The sequence below is a fragment of the Zonotrichia leucophrys genome, chromosome 20, assembly GCF_028769735.1.
Source record: "Zonotrichia leucophrys gambelii isolate GWCS_2022_RI chromosome 20, RI_Zleu_2.0, whole genome shotgun sequence".
NCBI lineage: Eukaryota > Metazoa > Chordata > Aves > Passeriformes > Passerellidae > Zonotrichia > Zonotrichia leucophrys.
This window is the reverse complement of record NC_088189.1, coordinates 7,721,797-7,747,360: the sequence shown is the minus strand read 5'-3', so window position 1 is coordinate 7,747,360 and position 25,564 is coordinate 7,721,797. Positions and strand designations below refer to the sequence as shown.

The following is a 25,564-nucleotide window of genomic DNA, read 5'->3' as shown; positions in this document are numbered from 1 at the left end:
GACACTGAACTAACGGGGCTGTCAGCGCTACAAAGCTCCCGCAGGGTAGGGCAGGCGCTGTGAGAAAAATCGCGAGTGCTCGCAGTGCGCAGGCGCCGAGGATGGTTGCGCATGCGCTGAGCCCTCCCGCCGTGCGGCTCGGCTCCCTCCGGCGCTCCGTACGATGCCGCCCCTCGCCCCGCGGCGGGGTCAGGGCGCGGGCGGCCATCTTGTGGCGGCGGCCCCGGCGGGTTGTTGTCGGTGAGGCCGCGCCGCGCCCCCCCCGCGGGCGGAGCAGCCCCGGCCCCATGTCCTCCTTCTCGGAGTCGGCGCTGGAGAAGAAGCTGTCGGAGCTAAGCAATTCCCAGCAGAGCGTGCAGACGCTCTCGCTGTGGCTCATCCACCACCGCAAGCACGCGGGGCCCATCGTCGCCGTGTGGCACCGGGAGCTCCGCAAAGGTGCGCGGGGGGTTTGTGCGGCGGGGGCCGCTCTGGCAGCCCCTGCCCCGAGGTAGCGGAGCTGCCGCTGAGCGCGGCCGGTTCCTCTTGGCGGAGCTCCGCGGGCCGGCCCCGGGAGAAGTTGGTGTCCGGGAGTTGTGGGAGCCTGGGCGCTGTTTGGCTCCTGTGTTGTTGTTTACTAAACTTTGGGGGGAACGCCACGTGTGAGGGGAGCATCCGCTGATACCGGCGGCGGCTTTGGGAAGGCAGAGGCACAGCCAAGCGTGGGTTGAGAGGGAGGGGATGCTCAGCTCTGGGCGGGTGTAAAACAAGAGATGTACGAATTGCGTTCCCCTAACTGTGCCCAGACAGACTTGGAAGTGCTGTGGCTGTTTGGCTCCGTTTTTAAATTTTGGGTTTGGATTCGTACTGCTCACCCGTTACAGAGTTAGTGAGAGGAGATAAGCAAAGAAAAAGTAGTTGTAGGAGTCTGTAAAACTCTTTGGTGCTATCAGCCAGAAACATTTTGTGCGTGTTTTCCTTGCAGATTAACAAAAGGTGATTTCCCAGATGGCTTCGTCCTGAAGCCAAGGGAGGTTGCAGTGCCTGGTAGAAGGTGTGCCAGGCGGTGGCAGGGGTAGGAACGAGGTGATCTTTAAGGTCCCTTCAAACCCAGACTGTTTTAGCATTGGATGCCCTGTCCCCAGGTGCAGCCACTGTCACCATTCCCCTGCGGGCACCATCACTGTGAGCCCCGTGGAGCAGCTGGGCTATCTTCTATGTGATTGCTGCTTTTTGCCATTTGTAGTTTATGAATGAGTTTTTGAAGAGCTGCCTTTGCCCTGTTGTGGAAATGAGCACCTTTGTTTTCTGCCTTCTGTGTTGTTTGTATTGGGGGAACAGTGAAATTCACTAATTCTGGCCATATTGATGAAGAAACTGACGATGTCAAACTAGGACAATTTAAGGTGTATTGAAGAAATTTGATAATAGGAGCATTGTTTGGAAAATTTTTGAGTCTCCACAATAGCTTTCTCCTGCATTCTGAGTTACTCAGTTTTATTAGAGTATTTTTCCTGAAGTTAATTAATAAAAAATAAATTAATTGGTTTATTAATTTGCTGATGGGTTAAAACAGCTTTTTAAAATTGTGTTTAAAATTTATTGGTTTTTCAGAGTTGAGGTGTCACTGTGCACAAAAAGCATTAAACTCATGTTTGTTTTATTAATTAATTGGAAAAGAGCAGAAGTGAGGACATTGAAAACTACTTGAAAGCCCCTGATTTCCTTTGGTTACTGTTTTGAACTTTGATTTTAAACTGCAAAGCTATAAACAACTTTGAAAGCCCTGTTAATGATTCCAGGTGAAAGAAACAAGAAATAAATATAAACTCTCCTTTTGTTTTTTCCTTTTTATTTTTTTCCCTTTCTCAGCAAAATCAAGTAGGAAGCTTACTTTCCTATATTTAGCAAACGATGTCATCCAGAACAGTAAGAGGAAAGGCCCTGAATTTACCAGGGAGTTTGAATCTGTTCTCGTGGATGCATTTTCTCATGTTGCCAGGTATGTTGCTGTATTTCTTCAGCTTTCCTCTCTAGAGATTTGCATTCTTGTTATTCAAAGCTTAATTCAATTGGATTTTGTTGTTTTTTTTAAGTCTAGGGCGTGCTTGTACCTTCTCTATAGTAGAGATTGGATCCTGACTGCTTTGTGGTTAGGGACTGTTTAGTTTAAATGGGTAACTGTGTATGTGAACCAGACTTTTACAGCTCTACATGTTTGTGAAGCTCCTATGGACTTCATTTCAATTGTTACCTAAAGATCTGGCAGGTCTGTGTGTGAGCAGTGGAATTGAGCAGTTGGGTGTGTTTGTTAAAGCCACATAATGAATGGCTCTGCCCCATTGTCAAAAGACTTTGAAAGAGCTGATGTTTTGGGTCACTGGGTTCTCACCAGCCCTTGGTTGAGCAGTTCCTTTGTGTGTTACCTGACCAGTAATATCCTTGCTGGAGGAAAGAAGAATTTCTTATTTAAAAGGGAAGAAGTGATGCAGTCACCACCTTACCAAAAATGCACTGTTGTTTATTTAAGATTGTGTCTAAATGGCATAATGAGTCCTGTTACCTCAGCTAAACAACATTAATGCTCTGGGTATTTGTCTGTTCTGGAGGGCTGTGACTGTCAGAGCACGCTCTGAGTGCATTTAAGTGCCTAATGATCCAATCAACCTGCTTTTAATTGGGATGTTATTGGCTGAAACAGCTGTTTAAAGTTAATACTCAGAGTTGTAAACTTGTCAGCTTCAGGGTTTTTTATAAACTCTTATTGCAAATTCTGAATGATGGCAAGTTTCTTCTTTCACAACTTTCCTGCCCTTGCTTTGAGGTGGGAATGGTGGGAGACTTCAGGCAATCTTTAGGTCAAATAAAGAGGAAAATTGGCCACAAGTGTGTTTTGCACAGTTTGTCTCAGACAACATGAGCAAGATTCTCTCCAAATGTTCACATATTGCAATGGGTGCAGCTGCCAGTTTGGAAGATGCTCTCTGAAAGCATGAGGAGTGTTGATCAGCTGAAGTGTAATGATTTCCCAATCTTTGAGCAGAGAAGCAGACGAGGGCTGCAAGAAGCCCTTGGAACGATTGCTGAACATCTGGCAGGAGAGGAGTGTGTATGGCAGCGAGTTCATCCAGCAGCTCAAACTGTCTATGGAAGACTCCAACAGCCCCCAAACAAAAGGTAAATGCATATTGCTTGTCATGTGTGTTTTGTTTTTAAATTGGTGCATGTTTCACTGGAATTACTCTGAGGAGTTGAGCTGTTGCCAGAGCTGGTTTTGGAGATTCTTCAGGACTGTGTTGAGAAGTGTGATTTTTGTAAAACCCTCAGTTCTGGTTTGCAGGTGTGCTGTCTTGGGGCTGGCAGTGAGCTTAACTGGCTGTGATGTCTGGTTCAGTGCTCCAGGGCTGCCTTTTGGGGTGAAAGCAACTCAGTCATGCAGGGAACTCTGTATCCACCTCAAGTGTCCCACTCTGCATCTCTGAGACTGCTCAGCTGGGTTATTAGAGTGTCTTATTCAATGCTGTCAGTGCTTTCATTCTCATATTAATTGTTTTGTTTTCCATAGTTACTGATTTTATTATGATGCAGAAAGGAGTTTTGAATAATTGAAGTCTGGAATATATGCCCCAGAAGCTTGTCTGGTCTCTTATTTTCTTACACCAGCTGATGTCATTTGGAGAAAACTAACTTTGCATAATTTAATATCATTAGAACATCACAGCTATAACCTTATTACTGCATGAGAGCTGTGAGAAACTGAGCATAAGCTTGTGTTTGGTGGGGTTTGATTTACTGCTTTGGCAGATCTTGCCTCTTCTGTAGCACTTGCAGGTGTTTCACTGGTAGTGCTCCAGGGGATAGAGGGGAGCAGTGAGATGCCTCAACTGTGGAAGGTGAGGGTCATTAAAAATCAAGAGTGTTCTGGTTAAAGGAATGTTTGTCCATCTTACAGCTGAAGGAAGTGGATGCTCCACTCCTGGAAGTGTTCAAGTCCAGGTTGGATGGGGCCCTGAGCAAACTGGTGTTGTGGCAGGTGCTGCTGCCCATGGCAGGGGAGTTGGAATGAGGTGGCCTTTAAGGCCCCTTCTGTTAAAGCCATTCTATGATTCTGTGAAGTGTGTGTCTTCAAATGAGCTGGAATGACGTTGCTGCTCTGGTCATATTTTTTTCTATCACCCACAGAGTTCTGATGATGTGAGAGAGTTGACATGGTCATTAGTAGAAAGCTCTTATGCCATTCTTAGGTGGTGAAAACAAGGTCTGATTGAGTTGGTATTTAATGTAGAATTTATAAGATAGGAGTATAAATGAGATCTGTGTGTGAAGACATCTCTGGCTGTAGCTTTGTGCTTTTTCACAAGTGCTTTGGGCAGAACTGCTGGATGGATGCTCTAGCAGCTCACACCAGTGCCCTTCCACCTGCCCCTGATTGAGGTGTACCCTTTGGAAGAAGACTTTTGCAGTTTTTTCCCAAAATGTTGTGAGCCAGCTGCCCTGACCAAAGGGGTTATCCCATCTCTGTGGAGACAGTCTGTGCTCTGAGGGGTGCAGGTGAACATTCTCTGCATGAACAGGCTCATGTTGGGGTTCCTCTTGTCTGGGTGCAGTGAATGAGGCACCTGTGTGTTATCAAAGGCCAGAATTTACACTCCTGACAGCCCTGACCTGATTAACTGAGGACTTGAAACTTTAATTTAGTGTAGCTGGGTAGGTGTTTCACAAGTGTTTAACTTTGAATCTAAAGGCATTGATAATTGATACCATGTGTTAGTTCCTGGTCATTTGGCAACCAGCTGTCCCTCAGTGTCCTTTCCCTTTGGCTGATGGTATCAACCACTTCTGCTACTGTTGTCTTCTCAACTTAAAAACATTTGTACAAAATTAAACTTCCTAAGAGTAACAGATCTTTGTCTGTGGAAGCAGAGTGGAGGAATACAAACCCTTGAAGAGCTGCTGTGTGCACAGCTTCACTTGGCAAGAAACTTGGTTTTTGCCTGGGTAATTAGAGATATTAATGTAGTATCTTTTATTTGAAGGAAGGTTCAGGCCTTTGCATGAGTGTGAATGTTACTGCCTTGTCAACTCATGGTCAAAAAGAAGTTTGAAAGATTCAGCAGGGTTATCCTGTGGGTTTTTTCCTTGCTTTGACTGGCATGTGTGCAAATGAGCTTCTTGATGGTAAGAGCTAGTTTCACCTGGGGGCTTTATGGATTTCTGACATAAATTGGTGTTTGAGTTTCTGGTGAGTTGCAGAAGGTTTTTTTGTGGTTACTGTATTCCATCTTCAAACAGGTGAACATAAGCAAGGTGGAGATTAAGGTGTCCTGGTTTACAGATAGAACAATTGTTGTAAATGTGGAAAACCATAGTCCAGTGCTCCTGCAAAGCCATTCTGGATTTGTGGACTCCCAAGGTAGACACAGCTGAGAAATAGGCAGTGTTAGTGTCTGTAGATTGGTGCAAGCTGTGCTGTTAAAATGTTGGAGCTCCTTAAGGGCATCTGGTGCTGTTGATAACACCTGGTGCTGTGATAACAACTATTCTTTTCTTCAGCCTGAGGTATGGCAGCAGGTCAGTGCAGGTAGTTCTCTGTTATTTTTCATACTGCAGTGTCTTAAATTCCTGGGCTGGTGAGAGTCATCCTCTCTGAGAAGGATGACTCTGCTTGTCTTGAGAGCACCACTTAGAGTTGTGTGACTTCCCAAAGTGCACTGGAGTCCTGTATCAGTGAGGAAATGCATCTTCAATGCTCATCAGTCAGTGTTTCAGTGCTACAGTTTGTTACTTGTTTTGTCACTAGCAAGGCCTTGGGTAATGCACAGCAATTCAGTTGTCTGGGCATGCTGAGCTCCTGCTGTGGAGCAGAGCTGATTTCCCTTCAGAGAAACAGAGGGGTAAGACAACCAGCCCTTTCTAAGCACTGTGTCCCCTGGTTTGACTGCTCAGTGGTGCAGCTGACTACCAGATTTTAGTCTTTCTGGTTCCTTCAGGAGATATGCATATGCATGGAAATGAGCTTTTGAATATTGATACATTGTTTTATCTCTAAATGTATTCATTAAGCTTGCATTTGCTTTCTCATTAATCTCATTTTTATTAGAATGTTTCTTTTCACAAGCAATAGGGAAGAGAAAAACCCCCCATTTCTCTCAAAGATTGGAAAAAGTAGGTCTTAAAGGTTTGATGTGAAACCCTTCAGGCAATACAACCGATACAGCTGATGTGTTTTCTTTTTGTTGTCTTTGTAACAAGCAATTGAAGAAGGTCCTTGAATGTGCTGTGATGTAGGAGTGTGTCACTCTTAACACAGAGCTGAGATGCTCCCTGACTGCTTTCATTGTGTTTATGTTGCAAATTCTGGCACAGAAAGTCAGACTTGTATTAAAATATGGAGAAGAACAGAGAGGAGAGGAGAGCAGGCAGGGAGGCTTCTGAGGGTAGCTGAAATGAAGGCACCTGGACACAGGGCTGGGTTTGGTTTTGGAGCAGCTCAGCTCCAGTTGTGCTTACCCTAGGAGAGGCTGCCAACAAATATATGTTGTAATGAGAGCTTCAGCAACCACAAGTAATCTACCCCCAAAGAGAGAAGGGTTTGGAGTGGTTGGAGGGGGTGCTGGCTCATTAGAAGCCTGTTTACCTCTGAACAGGCATCCAGAGCTGAGAACAAGGAAGTGAACACCTGAGCTGGGAAGATCCCTCAGGTGTCCAGCTGACAGGAACAGCTCATAGTTGTCAGCAAGGCCTTGGACACTGTAACCTTCCTCAAGCCAGCTGAGATGATTTGTGGCATAGAAGTTGGTGCAGAAATGCTTTTGCAGGTGTCTGTGTGCTCTGCAATAGCAAGGTAGCAGCAGCCTGGGGTGTCACTGCACAGCTGTGAGGAGAGCAGTTGTCTGTTGTTTTGGAGGAATGGAGAGTGCTTTGCCCTTTGGAGGCTTTTTGGGAGTGGTTCAATGTCTGTGAAGAGTGCAGCAAAGCAGAGAGCTGACTTCATTGGGGTTTCTCTGGCTTCTTTGTGTCCATGTCAAGGTGGGCTCTTGATTTTCAGGGAAGAACCTCTTGAATTCTACAAGAGGTACCATTGTAGAATACCTCTGTATTCTCCAAGGATATCTTGATTGTTTTGGTTATGTATTACATTCTGATCAGTTCTGCAAGTTCTCAGTGCTTGTTTTCCGCTCCTCTGGCTGGATTTGACATGCTTTTCTGCTAGTGTAGACTGTGATGGTTAAATTACCCCTGGCTGGCAGGTTTTGTAAGTTACCCAGGCAGGGTGTATCTGTGCTGTGCTTCTGTTCTTTCAGGGATCCTTTTGCTCCATATGCTCCTGGGTTAGCAAATAAGCAAAGGGGTTTTTTTCTATTTTGATGAGATTGAGATAGAGTTTCTAGAATTCTCCAGTGACTTTTGCTTAGGTTTGCAGGTACTCAGCATCACCGATTTCAGAGTGCTTGCAGTCAGACTCACGTAGCCTTGTTCAGATGGAATATTCAATGAATTCTGAATCCTCTGTGTCAGAGTGGTGAGCAAGTGTAATGCTGTGTCTTGTGGTAGACCAGTTGGCAACACAGCAGGAATAACTCTTCAGCAATTTGAATCCCAGCTCTCCGTTTAATTTCACTTGTGTGATCGCTGTGGTCATGCATTCTTCTGTTGTTGGCTCAGGTTTATCCTCTGTTGGTTAATTATTTTATGATAAGTACACACAAGTGATAAATACTGATGACCTCTTGTGTTGGGCTGGGTAATTTTAAATGCTCTCTTTGCCCACTTTCTCATCTGCTCACCTCCTGTTCAACCCAACTCGTGTTTCTCACAGACCTCAGTGGGCAGCAGCTGTTTTCCTTGTTGGTCTGGTGCATCACTGGCTTGCCAGTCAGATTGTCAAGCACTCATACATCAGTTGGATACATGCAATAATTGGCTGTCCTTTCTCTAGCCTAGGTAGCTTTGTTCTATCAAACATTAACACTTCCCTTGGTTTAGGGTAACTTTTGAGTGCTGCTTTGCCTTCCATTGAGTGAGTGTGTCCTCTGTGCCTGCCTTGGGAAGGTTGTTCAACTCTTTCCCCAACGAGCAGGATGTAACAGCTCCTCTGATTTCTCTCCATTAGAATGAAGTTTTTTCATATGTCCCACCTGACAAGGCAGGCAAAACTCTGCATTTAAGGACAGACCTTTGTTTGGTTCCCCATTAGAATGGGACAGTCTGGTTTTGTTTCAAATTGAGTGATCTTGGTTTTTCCTGTGAATCAAAGTATATACAGATTATCTTGGCAAGACTGGATTCCATTGAATAGATGTTCTTAAGACTGTCCAAAGATTTCTTACAAATTACTCCATATCTTATTATCTTTGGTGGCAAGTCTAAAAAATGACCTGCCTTCTTTTGAAGGTTCTGTGGCTGGTTCAAAGGCATCATTAAGACTTCTGACTCATTTAAATAAACTGTCTCTTCCCTTTCAAGCTAATGTTTGCCATGCTGAGGTTCATTTAACTAATGCTGTCTTGCTTTATGACATCCCTGTTTCTGAAGTGTTGCAGGTTACCTGCTTGGGGATTAGTTCATGCTTTGGTGTTGCTGCTGTCACATCTTGGAGTTGTACTTAAACAGAACTGTCCTGAAGCCCTTATTTTGATGAAAGAGTGGAAGGTTGAATAATGAGCAATTACTGTGTTGATTGTGGGACCACAGGGAGCATATAATTAATGCAGAAAGATAACTTGAAATTCTTCTGTCCTTATGTACCATTTCTACTGGTAGAAATCCTCACCTGTACACTCAGTGTTAGCCAGAGCATCTGAGGGTTGAAGTCTGTAATTTATTGACAAATAGCACATTTATTTGTCTTTCCTACTTTCATTGTGAGAGGCACAAACACATGAAGTGCACACTGCTCGTGTATCCTCAGGCTGGCATGTACAGAGATACATGGCTGGAAGAAATCAATCTTTTATTACTGTTTTGCATTTGAGTGTTTGGAATATGATTCCAACATTAAAGTCCAGCTGTGGTCATCCCCTAGAGGGCTTAATCATCAGAGCATCCATCTGGTGTAATTCTTTGAAGTTCAGATAGTTAAGGTGGGCAGATCTGGCATCCAAATGAGTTGTTTCTGTCTTCAGTTGCAGAGGAGAAGAAATCTTTAAAGCGAACTTTCCAGCAAATACAAGAGGAGGAAGATGATGATTACCCTGGGAGCTACTCACCCCCAGACCCCAGTGCTGGGCCGCTGCTGGTATGTGGGATGGGTTGAGTTTGGGAGGAGCTCTGGAAGCCGTAGGGCCACCTCCCCTGTGTCACCGCCACCTCCCCTGTGTCACCGCCACAAGGTGGAGCTGACAACAAGTGAAATGGGTTTAGTGGTGAGATGCACTTTGGGGTTGAGAAGTCCATGCAAAATGCAACAGATTCCTTTTCCCTACTGCAATTATGTGTAACCCAAGGTCTGAGCAGTGCTGCCAGGAAAGAATCCCAAAGGACTGCTAGAAGAACAGGCCATATTTTAAATTCTTCTCAAAATCAATGTGTAGCTTCTAAAACCTAAAGCTGTGAACAGTTAGTACACAGTTTTCTTTCATACTTCATATCTTTCTGTAAGTTATTATACAGCATAACTTCTGTTATATTTGTGTGGAGCTGGCAGGAAAACCAGCACTGAAGACTTTAGAGGCTCCATGTTACTGGTGTGGAAATATTTGGAATGAAATAGAAAATCATTGCGGCCATTTCAGGCTACAAAATGAACATACGTTAACCCAGAGCCTATTTGAAGGGGATAAAAAATTACACCATCCATCTGGTAAACTGTAAACATTGAAAAATAAAAATAAATAACAGTTGTCAAGGAAATAAGTGAAAATTTTGTTGTTGTTTGTACCTCCAGATGCCTTGCAGTTTATGGTTTCTCTTGATTATAAACATTGTCACTGTTGGAAATCATTTGCAGTTTGCAAGGAAGTAGTAAAGATTAGGTAATGGACCTCTTTGTTTTTCAGATTAGGAAAATATTTATTTTAAATTTGTTAGTGTTTTCATTAGCTTTCAAGCTATTGAATTGTAGTTTAAAAATCAGTGCTTGTGTTTATGGTTCTAGTGTTCTGTTTCAAAAACCTGCCCTACTTCAGAATATTTTAAACAAAAAAGCAACACTTTGTTCTTCCTGTTCAGGGAGTTTCTCTGGTGGGTTTTTTTTCTGAGCAAGGAAGAAATACAATGTGTCAGGGATGGTCCTCCTAGAACTCTCCTCATCCATGTCCTTTTAAAGTTTGGCTGCATTTTGAATGAATTAATTCAAACTGACACGTTTTTCCTCAGTGCACTAAAGCCAGCTGAGAGATGAGCTGAGGGCACAGTGAGGAGCCCAGATGAGTTGCAGAAAGCTCTGTGCTTGCAGGGAGCTGGGTGAGGACAGCCATGGCTTTGCAAAATCAGGAGATTACAAAGTTTGATTTATGGAAGGAGCTTTTGTCATCATTGGAGTTTATAGTCAGTAGCAAGTTACAGAATTCTAAACCTTGTCATGAGGGAAACTTAGTATAGTTTTGTTTGGGCTGATGGAAATTTGGTGTTGGGTGTTTTTGCTCTGTCAGAAGGCAGCTTTAGAACAGAACAGAAAGGTGCCTGTACACTCCAGGGAGACAGAGATCTGTCAGGGATGTTTGGGTGGAAGATTCAGTCCCAGCTTGAGAGAGCACACAGGGCTGGTGGTTCTCTCAGACTGGTGTGGTCATGTCCTTCTCAGCTATGTCTTAAATGATCACTTTTCTTAATTGGACTGAGAAGTTTCCCACTGCAGAGCCTTGAAAAGGATGGCCCTGCTGTAATTATGCAGGAGGAGCTAAACACTAGGATAGTGTAAACTCAATGAATACTCCTTGTGTTAGGTTTAAAAATTACTTGAAGAAAATATTCCTCAAATGGTGCCTTTCAGAGGTGGGTGAGCTCCTCTGCAGTGACCACATCCCTGGGAAGTGGATGTGGTTGAGGTTACCAGCTTTTACTGTTGGTTCACTTGTAGACCGAGGATTTGATCAAAGCCCTACAAGACCTGGAGAATGCAGCATCAGGAGATGCAACAGTGCGGCAAAAAATTGCTTCCCTGCCTCAGGAAGTTCAAGATGTTTCATTACTGGAGAAAATTACAGGTATGAGACTGGAAGATGAATGAACATGGGTCCAAAGAATAACTTGGAAATCAAAGTGTGGTTTTTTTGTTTTTTTTTTTAAATAATCACAATGTATGGTGGAGTGAATTCCTGCTTTTGTGTCCTTGCTTTGTAGTTCTGGGGTAATTAACAGATAGCAATCCTGTGACTAACACTGAAGATTAAACTTGCATAGCTGCTTCCTTTTTTTGGCTTGGACTGAGGCTTTTGTACTTTGAGAGAATCATCAGCATTTTGAAAGAATATAAAGGAAATCGAGCAAGTGTTCTCAAGTGGATGTGTTTGCTCTTAAACACCTCAGCTGTTAAGATATCTTGGAGTTTTGTCAGAGTGTGCTGAGTATACACATAGTCCTTGATTGATATATTTTCAAGTTCTACCAGACTGCTGAGTACACACATAGTCCTTGATTGCTATGGAAAAGGCAAATTGCTACCCCCGTTAATCTGTCAGTCTTTGTTTAAATTAACTTGTGCAATTGCATTTGAAAAGTAATTTTAATAGAAGCATTTAGAGGTTGAACTGATTTGACTCTTGTTCCTGGAGGTAGTTTTAATTTAGAACTCATTATGAATTATCACTTATTTGACTGTTCATAATATATTCTTACAGTGTCCAACTGGACTGTATGCAATTCTTGGATTTGTGTCAATACATTTGAAATTGCTCATATATAAGAGGAATTACCAAAGTGTTTAAATGTAGGAACCACCTGATTTGTTTACCTGAAGGTACTTCTAACATTTTAATTAACCTGTTCATAGGGGCTTGCTATTCACAGATTTATCTCCCTGCTTTCACTGACATCTCTGCAAGGATTAAATGCAGTCAGCTATGTCAATGTCTAAAATACAGCCCACAAAGGGTGTATGTCCTATTTCCTGTTTCCCTGTGATAACAGCCCTTATTTTCCTGTCAAGCCAGAAGTATATTTACGAACAAGATGTTATTGTGCCTGTGGCTTGTGAATCTCAGCCCTTCTGTCAACAACTGGAAATTTTAAACTCTGTCCTCTAAATCACCCAACGCTTTTGCACGCAGACAAAGAGGCTGCGGAGCGGCTCTCGAAGACGGTGGACGAGGCGTGCCTGCTGCTGGCCGAGTACAACGGGCGGCTGGCGGCCGAGCTGGAGGACCGGCGCCAGCTGGCACGCATGCTCATCGAGTACACCCAGAACCAGAAGGATGTGCTCACGGAGAAGGAGAAGAAACTGGAGGTGAGTGCCTCTTACTGGGGCTGGCAGAGCAATTGGCTCACCAAACGCTCGCCCCAGACTCCAAATCTGTGGGTTTCTCCCGAGGGAGATGATTCCGGGTGTTACCTTTACGTGATTCTGGGTGTTACCTTTACATTTAGTTCCAGGTCCTGCCTTTACGTTTAGTTCCAGGTCCTGCCTTTACGTTTAGTTCCAGGTCCTGCCTTTGCGTTTAGTTCCAGGTCCTGCCTTTGCGTTTAGTTCCAGGTCCTGCCTTACGTTTAGTTCAGGTCCTGCCCTTACGTTAGTTCCAGGTCCTGCCTTTACGTTTAGTTCCAGGTCCTGCCTTTGCGTTTAGTTCCAGGTCCTGCCTTTGCGTTTAGTTCCAGGTCCTGCCTTTGCGTTTAGTTCCAGGTCCTGCCTTTACGTTTAGTTCCAGGTCCTGCCTTTACTTTGTTCCAGGTCCTGCCTTTACTTTGTTCCAGGTCCTGCCTTTGCGTTTAGTTCCAGGTCCTGCCTTTGCGTTTAGTTCCAGGTCCTGCCTTTACGTTTAGTTCCAGGTCCTGCCTTTACTTTTGGTTCTAGGTTATCTAGGTTCTAGTTGTCTTTACACTTGGAGTAAAACAGGTAAGAAAGCAGTGTCATATCTACAGAATGCAAATCTGTCCTGATGTTCAGTCTAGATGTTTCAATGCACCTGGAAAGCCCAGAGCTCTATATTTCTTAAAGAAAAATAGGCTTGCCTAACACATAGCTTATTTTGTTATGACAAAATCTTAAAAAATTAACCTTTTTCAAAGAATTAACCTCCCTTTGCCATAATTAGCTGAGGTTTTTTTAAACTGCTTGGGTTTTTTGTTATTTTCCTGATGATTAGGTGTCCTTCATCTGCTTCTTGAACCCCTGCTTGTTTAGGGGAAGCAGTTTAAGCCAGATCTTCTACTCTGCATCCTTTAACAGCCATGTACCCACAGCTTCTGTGGTGCAGTGTAAATGGGGCTGGTTGTGAAAGACAACGACTTGTGTTGCCTGTACAGCTCCTTTGAACAGGGAGGGCAGGGCCCTAAAACAGCCTGGGGCTGAGCTGAGCCCCCTTGCTCAGGCTGTGCAGCCAGCTGTTTACAACTGTTTATCCAAAATGTGCCTTCTCCGTGGAAGTTCTTTCAGCAGCACGTTGTGGGACTAGCGAGGAGTTTAATTAATGGCTGTGGTTGTATGTCACTCTGCCATCTGCTAAACTGCCCCTTGGCGGCACATTAAGGGCTTCTCTGCACCGCCGTGCTGGTGATGAGCAGCTGCTGCGGGGTGGGATGGGAGGGGATGTGGAGGACAAAATCTCCTGGAAGGAGACTGAGCTGCAGCAATTGCAGTCTCTCTGTTTACTCTCATGGCAAACCTCCTCCTCTGACAGCTCGGCAACATTGTTCCCAGATAAAATTCATTTTGAGTGTTTTCTTTGCCTGTGTTTATATTGGAGTTTCTCAATGCCTTGTGACTGAATTTCTTCAAGCATAGCATCAGTCTTATGACTGAGTCAGAAAAAACACTTTTAGATGTGGATACAGATGATGCCATGAAACCAAATGTTGTTTGGCAACAGATTTATTTTCTGTCGAAGTCTTGGGTCAAATTTTGAGGGTTTTTCTTGCTTAAAGGACACCTATGTGTATGTAAAAAAAACCTCTAAATGATACACACTGCTATAGGTAGCAAAATGCTGCACAATAATATTTTAAAAGGCTCAGAACAATTAATAATTTTGAGTCAGCTTGAGACTTCGAAACTGAGAAATCCATAATGACAACATGAAATTAAAATTTCTAATGCATTAGCTGAAATGTTGTGACAATCGTGGAGGTTTTTTGTTTGGAAAATATCCTTTTGCTAAAGAATGTTACTTCAAAATTGTAACTTTGGCAGAGGCAGAAATGTAACCCTGAAAATTAAGTGTTTTGCTGGTTGAGTTGCTTTGTTAATGATTGTAATCCTGCTGATGGCAATGGGACAGGCTGCTTGCACACTATTAGGTGTAAACGCAATTCTTCACTACATTAGAAAATAAAGAATGATCCTATTTAAATATTAGGATCTTATTAAGTATCTGTTTAGGTTGGCATCTTTGTCATTCTGCCAGACAAGACAGCCTCAGTGCTGTAGCAGTCTAAGCAGAGTTGCAGGAAATGCCACTCCAGCACTGAACATGAGGCACGATTGATATTCGTGTCAGCTCTCAAACCTCAGTGAGGGATGTTGCCTGATTACAGCATTCCATTGTTCTGCCCTTGTAGAGGGTTAATAAACAGTGGAAGATGCTGGTTACAGATAAGGCAGGCCAGATCTGCTTATCAGTTTTATTTGAGTCTTTGATGTTCTCACAGTATTGATAAGCCTGTATTTTTCTTTGTAGTGCTAATAAGCATTTTACTAGAAGGATCTGAAACTTGTAACAATTAAAAATGTATTTAAAAACCAAAACATTTACTCAGGCAAGGTCTGAAATGAGAAAATAACTTAAAACAATCTAATTTTACATATTTACTCATTGTAGGCTTTGCTCTCTTGAAGTGTCTTTTCCAGGATCTTTGATATTTTGAGTTTTTCCTCTTGTGCTGAGGAAGTTTCCTCTAAATTTCCTGACTTAGATGAGAGGGTGTGTTTGGATGGAAGATGGATTGTTTACTTCACCATCCTCATCCAGCCAAGGCTGTTGGTTGGGGGGAGAGGCCTCTGACAGAAATGAAAGTCAGGCTATATTTTAAGAGATGGAAATACCTAATTTGGAAATTACTCTGTATGTTTTTTGTATTTTTTTACTTGCAAAGTCTTTCACTGGGATAGCAATGAAAGTAGCTAATCTGTGTCTTTTTGAAAAGCAGCTTTTATGGTCTAAAGAGCTGCAGTTGTTTACTAATCCTGTTAATGCTGTCCCTCATGAAACAGCAAATTATCAAAACATACAGAAACTCAGTATGTTTGTGTCTTGTGGGCTAATGCTCAGAATACTCTGCATGTCAAACCCCTGTGACACAGCTCTTGTCATCAGTTGCAGTAAGGCTGTTTAACTGAGGGACACTGCTGAGGAACATGCTGAGGCTTTGGAAAGGAATCACACATCAGCATGGACACAGCTGCCATGAGGAAGGATTGAAACAGTGAGGGGCAAAGCAGCACTGGTGATTTGGAGGGAGGAAGCTGCAACAGAGCCTGAAGATCATAACATATGGACAAACTGGTTTTAGGGTAGCAATGGAAAATATCAAAGTGTAATAATTAGGATTTCTTTATCCTGGGAGTGGTATTGTGGCATTTTGACTGGAGTCTAAGAGCCCTTAAGAAGGTAGATTTTCTTTAATTCTGTCAGTCACTAAAATCAGCTGGCCCCAAACTGATACTAAAGAGCCTATAACAAGGCATATATCTTCAAAGGTAAGTATTCCTCATGTTAACTTCCTGAAAGGTGTGGGGGATACTGTCATTCAACAGCTGAACACTGAATTTCTTTTAAAATGGTGCTTCATCTTGCTCAGCAATTGTGGGCTTGATACTGCAGGTGCAGTTTGATCTTCCATGCCAGAGATTGTCCAGGCCACCTCTGATCTTTCACAATAGCAGATGACAGGAAATAAAATCCACTTTCAGACAGGTATAGAAGCAGAAGCTGTTGTTTCTATAAGAATGAGATGTGTCCTTGTATCTCACAGTAGTATTCAACTTCCAATGGAAGTTTTCTGATTTGTGTTATTTTTGGCCATTGCTGCACCATTACAATTACTGAGCACAATCAGCTGGGGAGGCTTTTTGTCCTCGAGCACCTGAGCCTGCAGAACTTCAAGGAGAATTGTCTTTTGAAGTCAGAGCACTCTTCTGGAATGCATGGCAGGCAAGGAGAAAAAATCCAGGGAATTAGTTTGTGTAAAATGGAAATGCAGTGGGGAGAGAACATCCCCTATTGGTGTAGCAGGCAGGTGTAAAGTGAAGTCAGGTAAACAGATGAGACTGGAAGAACCAAGGAAATGGCAAATTGTGTAGAAGCTTCATGGGAACCTGAAATAACTACTGTCAGTAGGAAACCTAGAGTGAGTGGAGGGAGGGTTTTTTGATCTGATGGGGAGAAGAGGCAGAAAAAATAGAAGATTGTGCAGTCAGAATTTTTGGTTTGATGTGCAGTCAGTGAGGGCAATTCTTGCATACACCTTCTGTATCTGTGTTGGTGCAAGGTGAGATGAGGAGCAGTGTAACACAGGCAGTGTGCATGGAGCAGTGTATATACTCAAATAAGTGTGTGCTTACATGTCTGCAGCTATAAATCTAAAAAACATACTGTATTTAAGATCCAGCTTAGGGGAAATACTCTGATTCTTGGCTGCAGCTGAAAAATTGTCTCTTAGAGTCCTGCTGAGAGCTCTGGGGGTTTTTAGATGTTTGTGAGTTTTAATATTCATGGCTTCAAGGCACCTTTAATAAGGTGTTAATGCCGTGCCCACACAGATTTGCAAACCCTCTTTGATAATGCATCTCTGAGGGATGAAGTGCATTCTCACTTGAGGTTTCCTGGACTGCCCAGCACTATACATTTTCTTGAAATACAATTTAGTTCAGTGGGTTAATAGGCAATTTATTGCTGTGCTGCTTCCACTGCCTGGGTCTCTGTAGTGTGTCACTGTTGGCACGGCTTTGTGGCTGCTGCTTCCCTCAGACAGGAATTCTTGGGTTCTGTGGTATATTCATTTCAGTGGTTTAGACAGTGAAATAGGAGATTAAATTTTAGGGCTCCTGCCAGGAAACAAAATGGTCAGTGTTTGACACGTGTGAAGTAGCAGGAGCAGCTGTGGGAATCAGCTGCAGAGTGGGGTCAGCTCTGCCACCCTGGCAGGGAGATCCTGAGCTTGGAGCACCCAGACAGTGCCAGACCTGGGTCTGTAGGACCAAACTGGTGACTGATGGGGCAAGAAATGCTGGGCTGTGCACCAGTGAGTGCACCAGCCCTGCCTGCTGTGAGCCACTGGTGCCTGTGTGTGGGGAAGAGCTCAGGCTGCTCTGTAGGGATGTGAGCTCACAACTGCAGGGAATTTGGGTTTGTTGGGCCATGTATAGCTCGAGGCAACAGCTGTGTTTCTTTGCACAATGGAAAGATACAGTTCCTTCATTTTGTAGGTGCTTGTAGATATTTATAATTACAGTAGGGCTGCAAATAGAATAATACTAAACAATGAAAGTGAATAAAAATAATACAATATTCACATACAATGTTTTTATGCATTTTACTGAAGTAAATGAGTGTTGACCACTCTCTTGCTTAGCTAGAAAAGCATTAAGATGCTTGGAGAGGTGAATGTAGCTGTTGGCTTGTGCCCTGGATGTTGATTTTTATGGTGAATATCAAATGTTTATTTCTGGAAGGGTATTTGGCAAATGAAATTATGATTTGTGCCCATCATACACTGGCAGCAGCCTGGGCTTTTTCTGAGAGCTTTTGAACATTGCAGAGGTTGTGGCATTCCCAGCAGCTGGAGAAATGCTGCTCCTCTCCTGCTGCCTCTTCTGTTGTCCTAAACAAAGGGGAGAGCAAGGAAACGAGTTCTGGTTTGAGAGCACGTAATTCTGCCAGGAGCAGAAACACCATCTCTGCTGAAGTGTGATGAATGATGCCACAGAAGAAAGAAGCCTTGTCAAATTTAAAAGAGCAAGACTGAACAAATTTAAGGTTGAAAATGAACTGAAGACTCTTTAAGGAAATACATCATTCAAGCTCTGATTCCTGGACTGCATCTTTCAGATAAAACCTCAGATTTTCTGGTTTAGTGCTGCTGCAGAATGAGGAAACCTGGTTTCACCCTGGCATTTGGTTTCACTTTGCTTTTGAGGAGGGTTCTGCTCCAATGAGCTTGTGGAATGGCAGAAGTTTTCCTTTCTGTTCTTTTTCTAGTGAATGTTTTAAAAGTACTTTGCTTAGGTTAAGTGGCAAGGAGCAGAAGGTAAGGAATACCTAATCAGCCTGCTGCAGTACTGTGGTGTATTTAATATTTTTAAAGAGAGGTTTTACTTGGACATATAATCACTGGCTGTCAGACTCTCACTTCACTACATACTCTGCAAATTCCTGCTGAGCCTCTGATGCTTTTTTCCCCTGGCTTGTTTGTGGTCTTCTGCTTTCCTACAGCTGGCTCAAGCTGCATCATATCAAAACTGCGCCTGAGCGGCTGCTCTTCCTATTCACTTTCCAAATTCTCATTAATGCTTAGCTAGATGTTTTTTCAGCAGATGCAATTGCTGTGATGACTTACAGCATGTTCCTGCTCGACCCTGCGCAGGAGAGGACGTGTCCAGTACACACTCTGAGCCAAAATAAGCTGAAATCTCTGCTGTGGAACGTGACAAGGTGAACCAGGCCACGCAGCAGTGCTCAGGATGAATTTCCTGTCATGTTGATTACAGCCAGTTCTATAATGTTCAAGCACGGCTGCTTTGGAATGAAACACTGTGTCAGCTTCGTTCAGCAGTGGCTAATTCTGATTTTGCATTTGTTTCAAGGACCGAGTATCTAATTCTCTTGGCCACTGAGGATGTAGAACGCCATGCACTGAAAGGAAACATTGATTAGCAAAAGCATCCGTGTGGCACAGAGCCAGTTTTTTCCTCTATCATCCTGAAACTCAGAGGTCTCATTATTTTGTCTAAAAAAAGCAAATAGCATCCAAATACTATTAATCTTAATATAAACCTACTGAGCAGTGAGACAATCAGCTCAACACAGAGTACAAATGAAGGCTTTGGAAAGCAGCAGCCTTTTAACTGGACTTTGTGTTGTTCAGTTTTATGGAATGGAAGGACCTTGTGTAAAAATCTGCAAGGTGCAGTTTCCAGGTGTGTCATGGGCTACATGAGAAACATGATTTCCCATAAAACCTGCTTCCAGAGTCCTGTGTTGCAGAATATGGCCAGAACTTGTGGGGAAAAGCAAAGCCCTCAAGCTGGAAGCAGGCTCTGTCTCTGCTGCTGTGTATTCTTGCGGGGAGCAGCCAGCATTCCCTGTCCCAGCTCTCTCCTTGACAGCTCTGCCAGGAATCAGCTCAGGCTGAGAGGGATGGAGAGGGTTAAGCATGGAACAGACAGTTTCCTGCCATGCTCTGTGATGTGTATCCAATCTGTGCAGTAAGTATTCATCTATTCTAGGAAATCTTGGTTTCTGGATTACTCCCTTAGTTTCCATTCCTGAATTTATTGATGTTTTTCTGAGCCAATTTTGGTTTGGGGGCTGTTACTGCCTCTTCCTTGTGAGAATTTTTTCTGTCTTATTTTTACAGTTTGGTTTTTAGCAGGTAGGATTTAGGCCTTTGGTATTGATTAGATAATGCTTGCATTTACTTATTAGTAAGGTGGAATTACTTAGAATTGAAAGGAATATGGTTCTCAAGGTGACTTGATGTTTCTTTTTTGTCATCATGTGCATACAAAAGTCTCTCTTCAAACTGGGAGGATGTTTCTGATAACTCAGTGTTCCATGTAGCTCTCAGTGTAGAATATCCCTGAAAATAAGGAGATGCTAAGAGCAATATTGTCCTAAACACTTGAAGCTGTTAACTGTGAATTTGGAAGCTGGTTGGTGCCGTTAATATGCAGAAGAATTGCTCCCAAGTCTGTGTGGTTTGGACACATCTTGGTGGTTCTTAATTTGTCAATGTGTTTTATAAGAACTGGGCTGTCAGACAAGGAAGGCATTGGCAAGATTCTCCCTCCCCTAAGTAGCTGTCTTGGGAGAGGAATGTTATTTGCATCTAATATAACTCTAATGGTCACGCAAATCATCTTCAGCTCAAAAGCCATCACATTCCAGTCCTGACTGTCCATGAGAAGTGATGGATCCTGCTCAGTTTTGCCCTGAAAATGGCAGGACATAAGTCTTTCTGTGGAGGTTGTACCTGGTTTTACGTAATTGTTTTTTCTGGATCTATAATTGGATCCATAAATCCATAATTGTTTTGTGTGGATCTTGGCAATTCAAATATTTGAGGTATTTTCTTGGCTTATGCCTGGAATTTGCAACTTCTTTTCATCTTCCCTGCCCGTTTATCAGACCTGGAGGACTTGCCAGCTGCCTTGCCCTTCTTTTTTTTGTTCCTATCTTTAGTGGGAATTACTGCAGAAGAAAGAAACACCTGCTGATACTCACTCTTGACAGTTTGGCATTCTTGAGGAAGAAGTGCTGCTCATTCTTTCCTGGCTTGATATCCATCACTGCCTGACAATGGTGTGAATTATGGATTTTAAAGTATTTTTAAGTTGGTCTTCTGTGGATCTCCAAGTCCAGCCTCTTCCACCCTCTCTGTGCCAGCATTTGGAGCTCAGTAGATGTTGCTGCAGTCTCTGCTGTGTGTGCAGGAGCTGGGGTGCTGCTGTCTCCATCTCCAGCCCTGGGGCTGAGCCAGCCCTGAGCTGAGCACTCTGGGCACTCTCCCTATCCCCAGCCTTGGCTCCCACGTGCTTTTGGAGAAGAGTCCCAAGTGTTGGAATGCTGTGCCTCCATGGCATCCCTCTTTATCTGCTGCTGCTCTTTATTAATGCCAAGGAATCTGGGGGGTTTGGTTTTGTTCTCTGTCTTCATCTCATGAGTTTCTCGACTTGTTTCTCTCTTTAAGAATTCCCAAAAGAGTGTGATTTGGGCTGTGGGTGCATACTTTTTTCCTGAGTCTGTCTTTCATTAAAGCAAGACAACTCCTCACAAAATTAAGGTGTGCACCTTGAAGTGTTTTTTTTGTTGCTGTTCTCTAGGCATGAGAACAGCACCCTGCAGTTCATGGAGCTGGGAGGGCTTTGTTTGGACTTGATTATTTCACTGTGTATCCTGTGTATGTTAACAGAAGTGTTTGGTTATATTAACTGACTGAGCCTCATAAAGGATTTAAGTTTGAAACAGGCTGTTAAAAGACATTCCTGTTTGGTGCTGGCAGGAAATTTATGGGATGCACTTACACAGCCATTGCAGGGGTATCGGGAGTTGTTGCGATTGACGGCTGCTCTCACTGTTCTAATTCCAAATAATGAAACACAGAGAGTGTAAACTCCTTGCTTGTAACCCCACAGGAACTGCTGTGCTTTGATGTTTGGAGAAGGTGAAGAGAATTTCCATCACTGAGAAGGTTAGAAAGTCTGGATTAAAGTTGTAAACTCTTCAGAAAGATGTTTTGATTAAACATGTGCCTAGTTTCATTTGATCTTCAGAGATATAAACTTCTGTTCTCTTTGCCAAGTAATTAAGAAATGAAAAGTAAATTGATATTCTAGCTGGCTGTGTGGCAGTCTGTTCTGTGTAATTTTTTTCCCTTAAGCTCATTGTTTCCTGCATTCTGGAGGTGCCATGAAAAGTAGGCCACATGTAGTTGAGTAAAGACTGGCACATTCAAAAAAAAATTATGTGCTATTTGAGTTTTAGTCCTTCAATTGTTGTCTTCTCTGACTGTTTCATGAATGTATAGAATCACAAAACTTTGAAAATTGCATAAGCAGTCCTTAATTAAAATCTTCTGTATTGGATAATTTGGATGTGTACTGGGCTGCTCATAAGTGGCCTCTCACCAGAATTGGCCAAGGTACAGTTCTTTCTTTCTTCCATTTTCAGCATCCAAACTCTTCTCTCTCCTCATTAGGAACACAAGTCACTGGTGTCCTGGGGGAATTTCTGCACATGGATAGGGATTCCTTACTGCACTTTTACTACTCAATCCAGACCTCATTTGTGGAAAAACCACTTTCACGTTTCCTCTTTGGAGATTTTTAGCTTGCTCTTTTTTCCCTCTGTAATAAAATCCTGAAGATGTTAATGTCTGTATCTGGTGTGGATGTGCCTTTCCCTGGTTTACATTCTGTGGTCCTGCACGTGTTTCCATGGTGTCCCTGCCATGCCAGGGCTGTAATGTGAGCTCATAAAGGAGGCCCTGTTTGACAACCAAAACTTGAGTTTGATTTAATAGCTTGAAAGGGGGAAATTGGATTAATTAAGTGTTGAGAATTGATCACATTTGAAAGCAATGAGCATTTTGGCAGCATAGTAAATACCTGTGGTGTGCCTCAGCCTGTGGCTTCTGGCAGTGGAGGGGTGTCAGGAACATTCTGGCAGCAGCTGGGAGTCCGTATTTGGGGAGGAACACAAGGATAAAGCAACTCTGCACTGACACTTCTCTCAAATGCTGTATCAGGCCCTAGTGAGTGCTGGTTTGGGGACATTTTACATGTACAGTTAGTAAGGCAGGGCAGGGTTGTTAGTTTAGGGATGCCAGAGCCTGTGGGCAGGCTGTGAATTTGGGGCAGATGGCAGGGTCTGCCCTGCTCAGAGCACCAGGGCCTGGCCACCTTCTGTGAGTCCTCACCTGGAAGAGACTCCTGGCTTAACTAACAGCACTGTTAATTAACCTGTGCTTAATCTCTGTTCTCTTGTGTCTTTCCCTCAGGAATACAAACAGAAGCTCGCTCGGGTAACCCAAGTGCGCAAGGAGCTGAAATCTCACATCCAGAGCCTTCCAGACCTGTCACTGCTGCCCAATGTCACAGGAGGTCTGGCACCTCTGCCATCTGCTGGGGACCTGTTTTCAACAGACTAGAGCAAACCATGTGCCCCAGTTTTCATTATTACCAGCAGAAGAAAGAAGACTGGTGTTGGCTGGAAGTCCAGTCTTCCAAGATCTGCAGTAGGAAGGAACTCGCAGACCCTGCTTTGAACCTCTTGGCTGCTCATACTCACCCTCTCTGTGTGCACTGGCCCACGGGAGGGGAGGAAGAGGAGTGAGTTTTGTGAGCTCTAAAGGGAGTGGGGGTGGTCTGTTTAGGCAAACTTCTCTCATCTTTTCCTGTACTCTTTAGTTGCTGTTTGCCCTTAGCACTTGTTACCCCCACCAAGATCACGAATCATGTACACACATACCTGGGAAGCTTCCAGAGGAAGGTTGACTATGCAGCATCTTCTCTCTGTACAAATATTATATTATTTCTGAATAAGTCTCATCTGTTTTAGTTGGGTTTCTGAGCCCCATCTCTGGGAGCAGTGGACTGGCTCATGGGCCTCGTGGGGATGTGTGTGCATGCCAGTCCTGTGCCACGTCAGGGGAAGCATCTGCTCAGCAATGGTACAGGGAAAGATTTGTTCCTAAACCTGCAGTTCCTCATAATGCTGTGGCCTGATGTGAAGGTAGTTCTCATTTGGCATGGATGTAAACTGAAGTCACAGGCAATAAAAATAAGCAGCTTTTCTTTGTGAAATTAGAAGTAGACTCATAATTTACACTGTGCTGAGCAAAGCAGAACTGGATGTTACCTAAGTGGGAGTGGAAGTAAATTTTGTTCTAGCTACCTTAGATTTATACCACATTTTTCCTCTTCATTATATAAAATCAGATGGTAATGGAAGCTTTGATTTAATGACCTGAGAGGCTGGAATGGTGTGTGGCAGCTGCTGGTGTCCCTGTGACAGGCACTGTTAGGTCTGCTCTCAGGATGGTTACATTGAAAATCCAATGATATAAACTCTCTCTGTAGCTTTAGTGAAGTTGTCTGATGCACAGATGTTAAATGTGGTATAAATATTTATTTATATAGAAAATAGACCCATATATATGCATATATCCTGTATGCACATGTACCCTGTCCATGCATGTAGATATTAGAAGGATGTACTTAATTTTGTGTCACAGATTGTGAGTTGATTTTTATAATCAGGAAAAGTGTAAAAAACAAAAAAGGTAAATTTTAAAAACTCTTAATTCCATTATGTTGCTGGCTAGTGTTTTAGCTGCCAGGGGTGTAGTTACATTTCAGTTTGTGTGTTAGGTGTGACAAGCTGGACTCTGATCACTGAACCATTCCAATCTGGATACAATTCTGTTTAAATTTAGCACCTCTCACTATAAAACAGGTTCTGTTTCTGGAGACACCTGATCTGGTAACACAGGTTTTGTAAGACAGAGGATGAAGTGAGCTGAGATGCTCTCTCTGTGCCTCCCTGTGGTTTTGAGCTGGTGTCAAAGCCAGGAGAAGAAAATGCAGAAATGCAAAGCTCGTTCTGCTCCGCATTAATTTATTTGTCAGGCTGCTCAGGAGCCCGGTCAGTTACAGCAAACACCACCACAGCATCTTTTGATCATTCAGTTGTTCAGAAGCTCACGTCCTTTTCCTACTGACACTTCCTTTTGTCCTTTTTTAACGCTCCTTGCACCCTCCCTGCCCAGCCTACAGATGTTTTTTTCTCTTTAGTTTACAGGAATTTTTCCAGTGGCAGAACTCTGTGTTCCCTGAGTCTCTTTGACTGTGCAGCCTTTTATGGTCCATACTTTAGATTAAACACTGTACATTCTCTCTGCTTTTGCCAAAAATGAAAAACAAACAAAAAAAAAACCCCAACACCAAACTTCAAGAACCCAAACCAAAAGACTTTTCCATCCTGATTCAGCTCACAGAGTTACCCTGAGGCTGTTAAACCAAGTTATTTTGAGCATTGATTGAATGTGTATCCATTATAGGACAAAAACTGTCAAAAACTGATGTAGACAAATGTGTTGGCATCTCACGTTTGTGTTTTGGGCAGATCTGTGAGAGAGTTGTCTGTCTGGTTTTTTTATTTTTTAATTGAAATGTTTTGATTTTTTTTTTCTGAATATATGCGTGTGTTTTATTTTGCTTAATTTAAATGAAGTCTTGTAGTTTTTAATTTTATTTGTTTTACTTTTTGGGCAAAGGGCATCTGGTGAACTGGGTGACATTTTCTGAAGGTTAAACAGATTTACCCACAGTGTGTCTTTTTTAACAAAAGCTTAAATCTGTATATTAATTGACTTAGGAATTAATTTAGACATATAGGCTGCCATTTGACAGCAGTATATTCTGAAATGTCTCATAGATATCTATTTTTGAATAAAGAGGGTGTCATTGAACAGTAGTGTCCTTACTTCTTTCCTCAATGCTCTGGCACCCTGTGGGTTTTGTTTGGGTTTTTTCCCTTTCTAAAGCCCAGGGAGTGTTTTGGGGAGATCCTTGAGTCAGTTTTCCATGCAGAGAGGAAATGGGGGATTTCTGTAGGACATGTCAGTTGTTACTCTGGGAAAAATACAAATAAAAAGCAAACCTGGAATGGGAGGAAGGTGCCTCCCTGCACGAGCACCTGGAGCTGCTGTTCCAGAGGGTCGGTGTGATTGAAGCCTCTCAGCTTTGGGGTCTTCACGTTGCCTTGGGAGCTAA

The 25,564-nt window shown here is 43.1% G+C and overlaps 1 protein-coding gene across 2 annotated transcripts; it reads left to right on the top strand.

Moving 5' to 3' along the window:
- The first annotated feature begins 78 nt into the window (after positions 1-78).
- RPRD1B (regulation of nuclear pre-mRNA domain containing 1B) lies at positions 79-25,260 on the top strand. Of its 2 annotated transcripts, XM_064729893.1 has the most exons (8): positions 79-438; positions 1,852-1,981; positions 3,023-3,156; positions 9,105-9,217; positions 11,000-11,126; positions 12,189-12,364; positions 21,425-21,480; positions 22,789-22,926. In XM_064729893.1, exons 1-7 carry the CDS (start codon positions 102-104, stop codon positions 21,455-21,457), a joined length of 1,050 nt encoding a protein of 349 aa, XP_064585963.1. In that variant the 5' UTR covers positions 79-101; the 3' UTR covers positions 21,458-21,480; positions 22,789-22,926. The 2 variants fall into 2 exon arrangements, with proteins under 2 accessions (XP_064585963.1, XP_064585962.1); XM_064729892.1 differs by lacking the exon at positions 21,425-21,480 and having other exon boundaries at positions 82-438; positions 22,789-25,260.
- Positions 25,261-25,564: the final 304 nt, after the last annotated feature.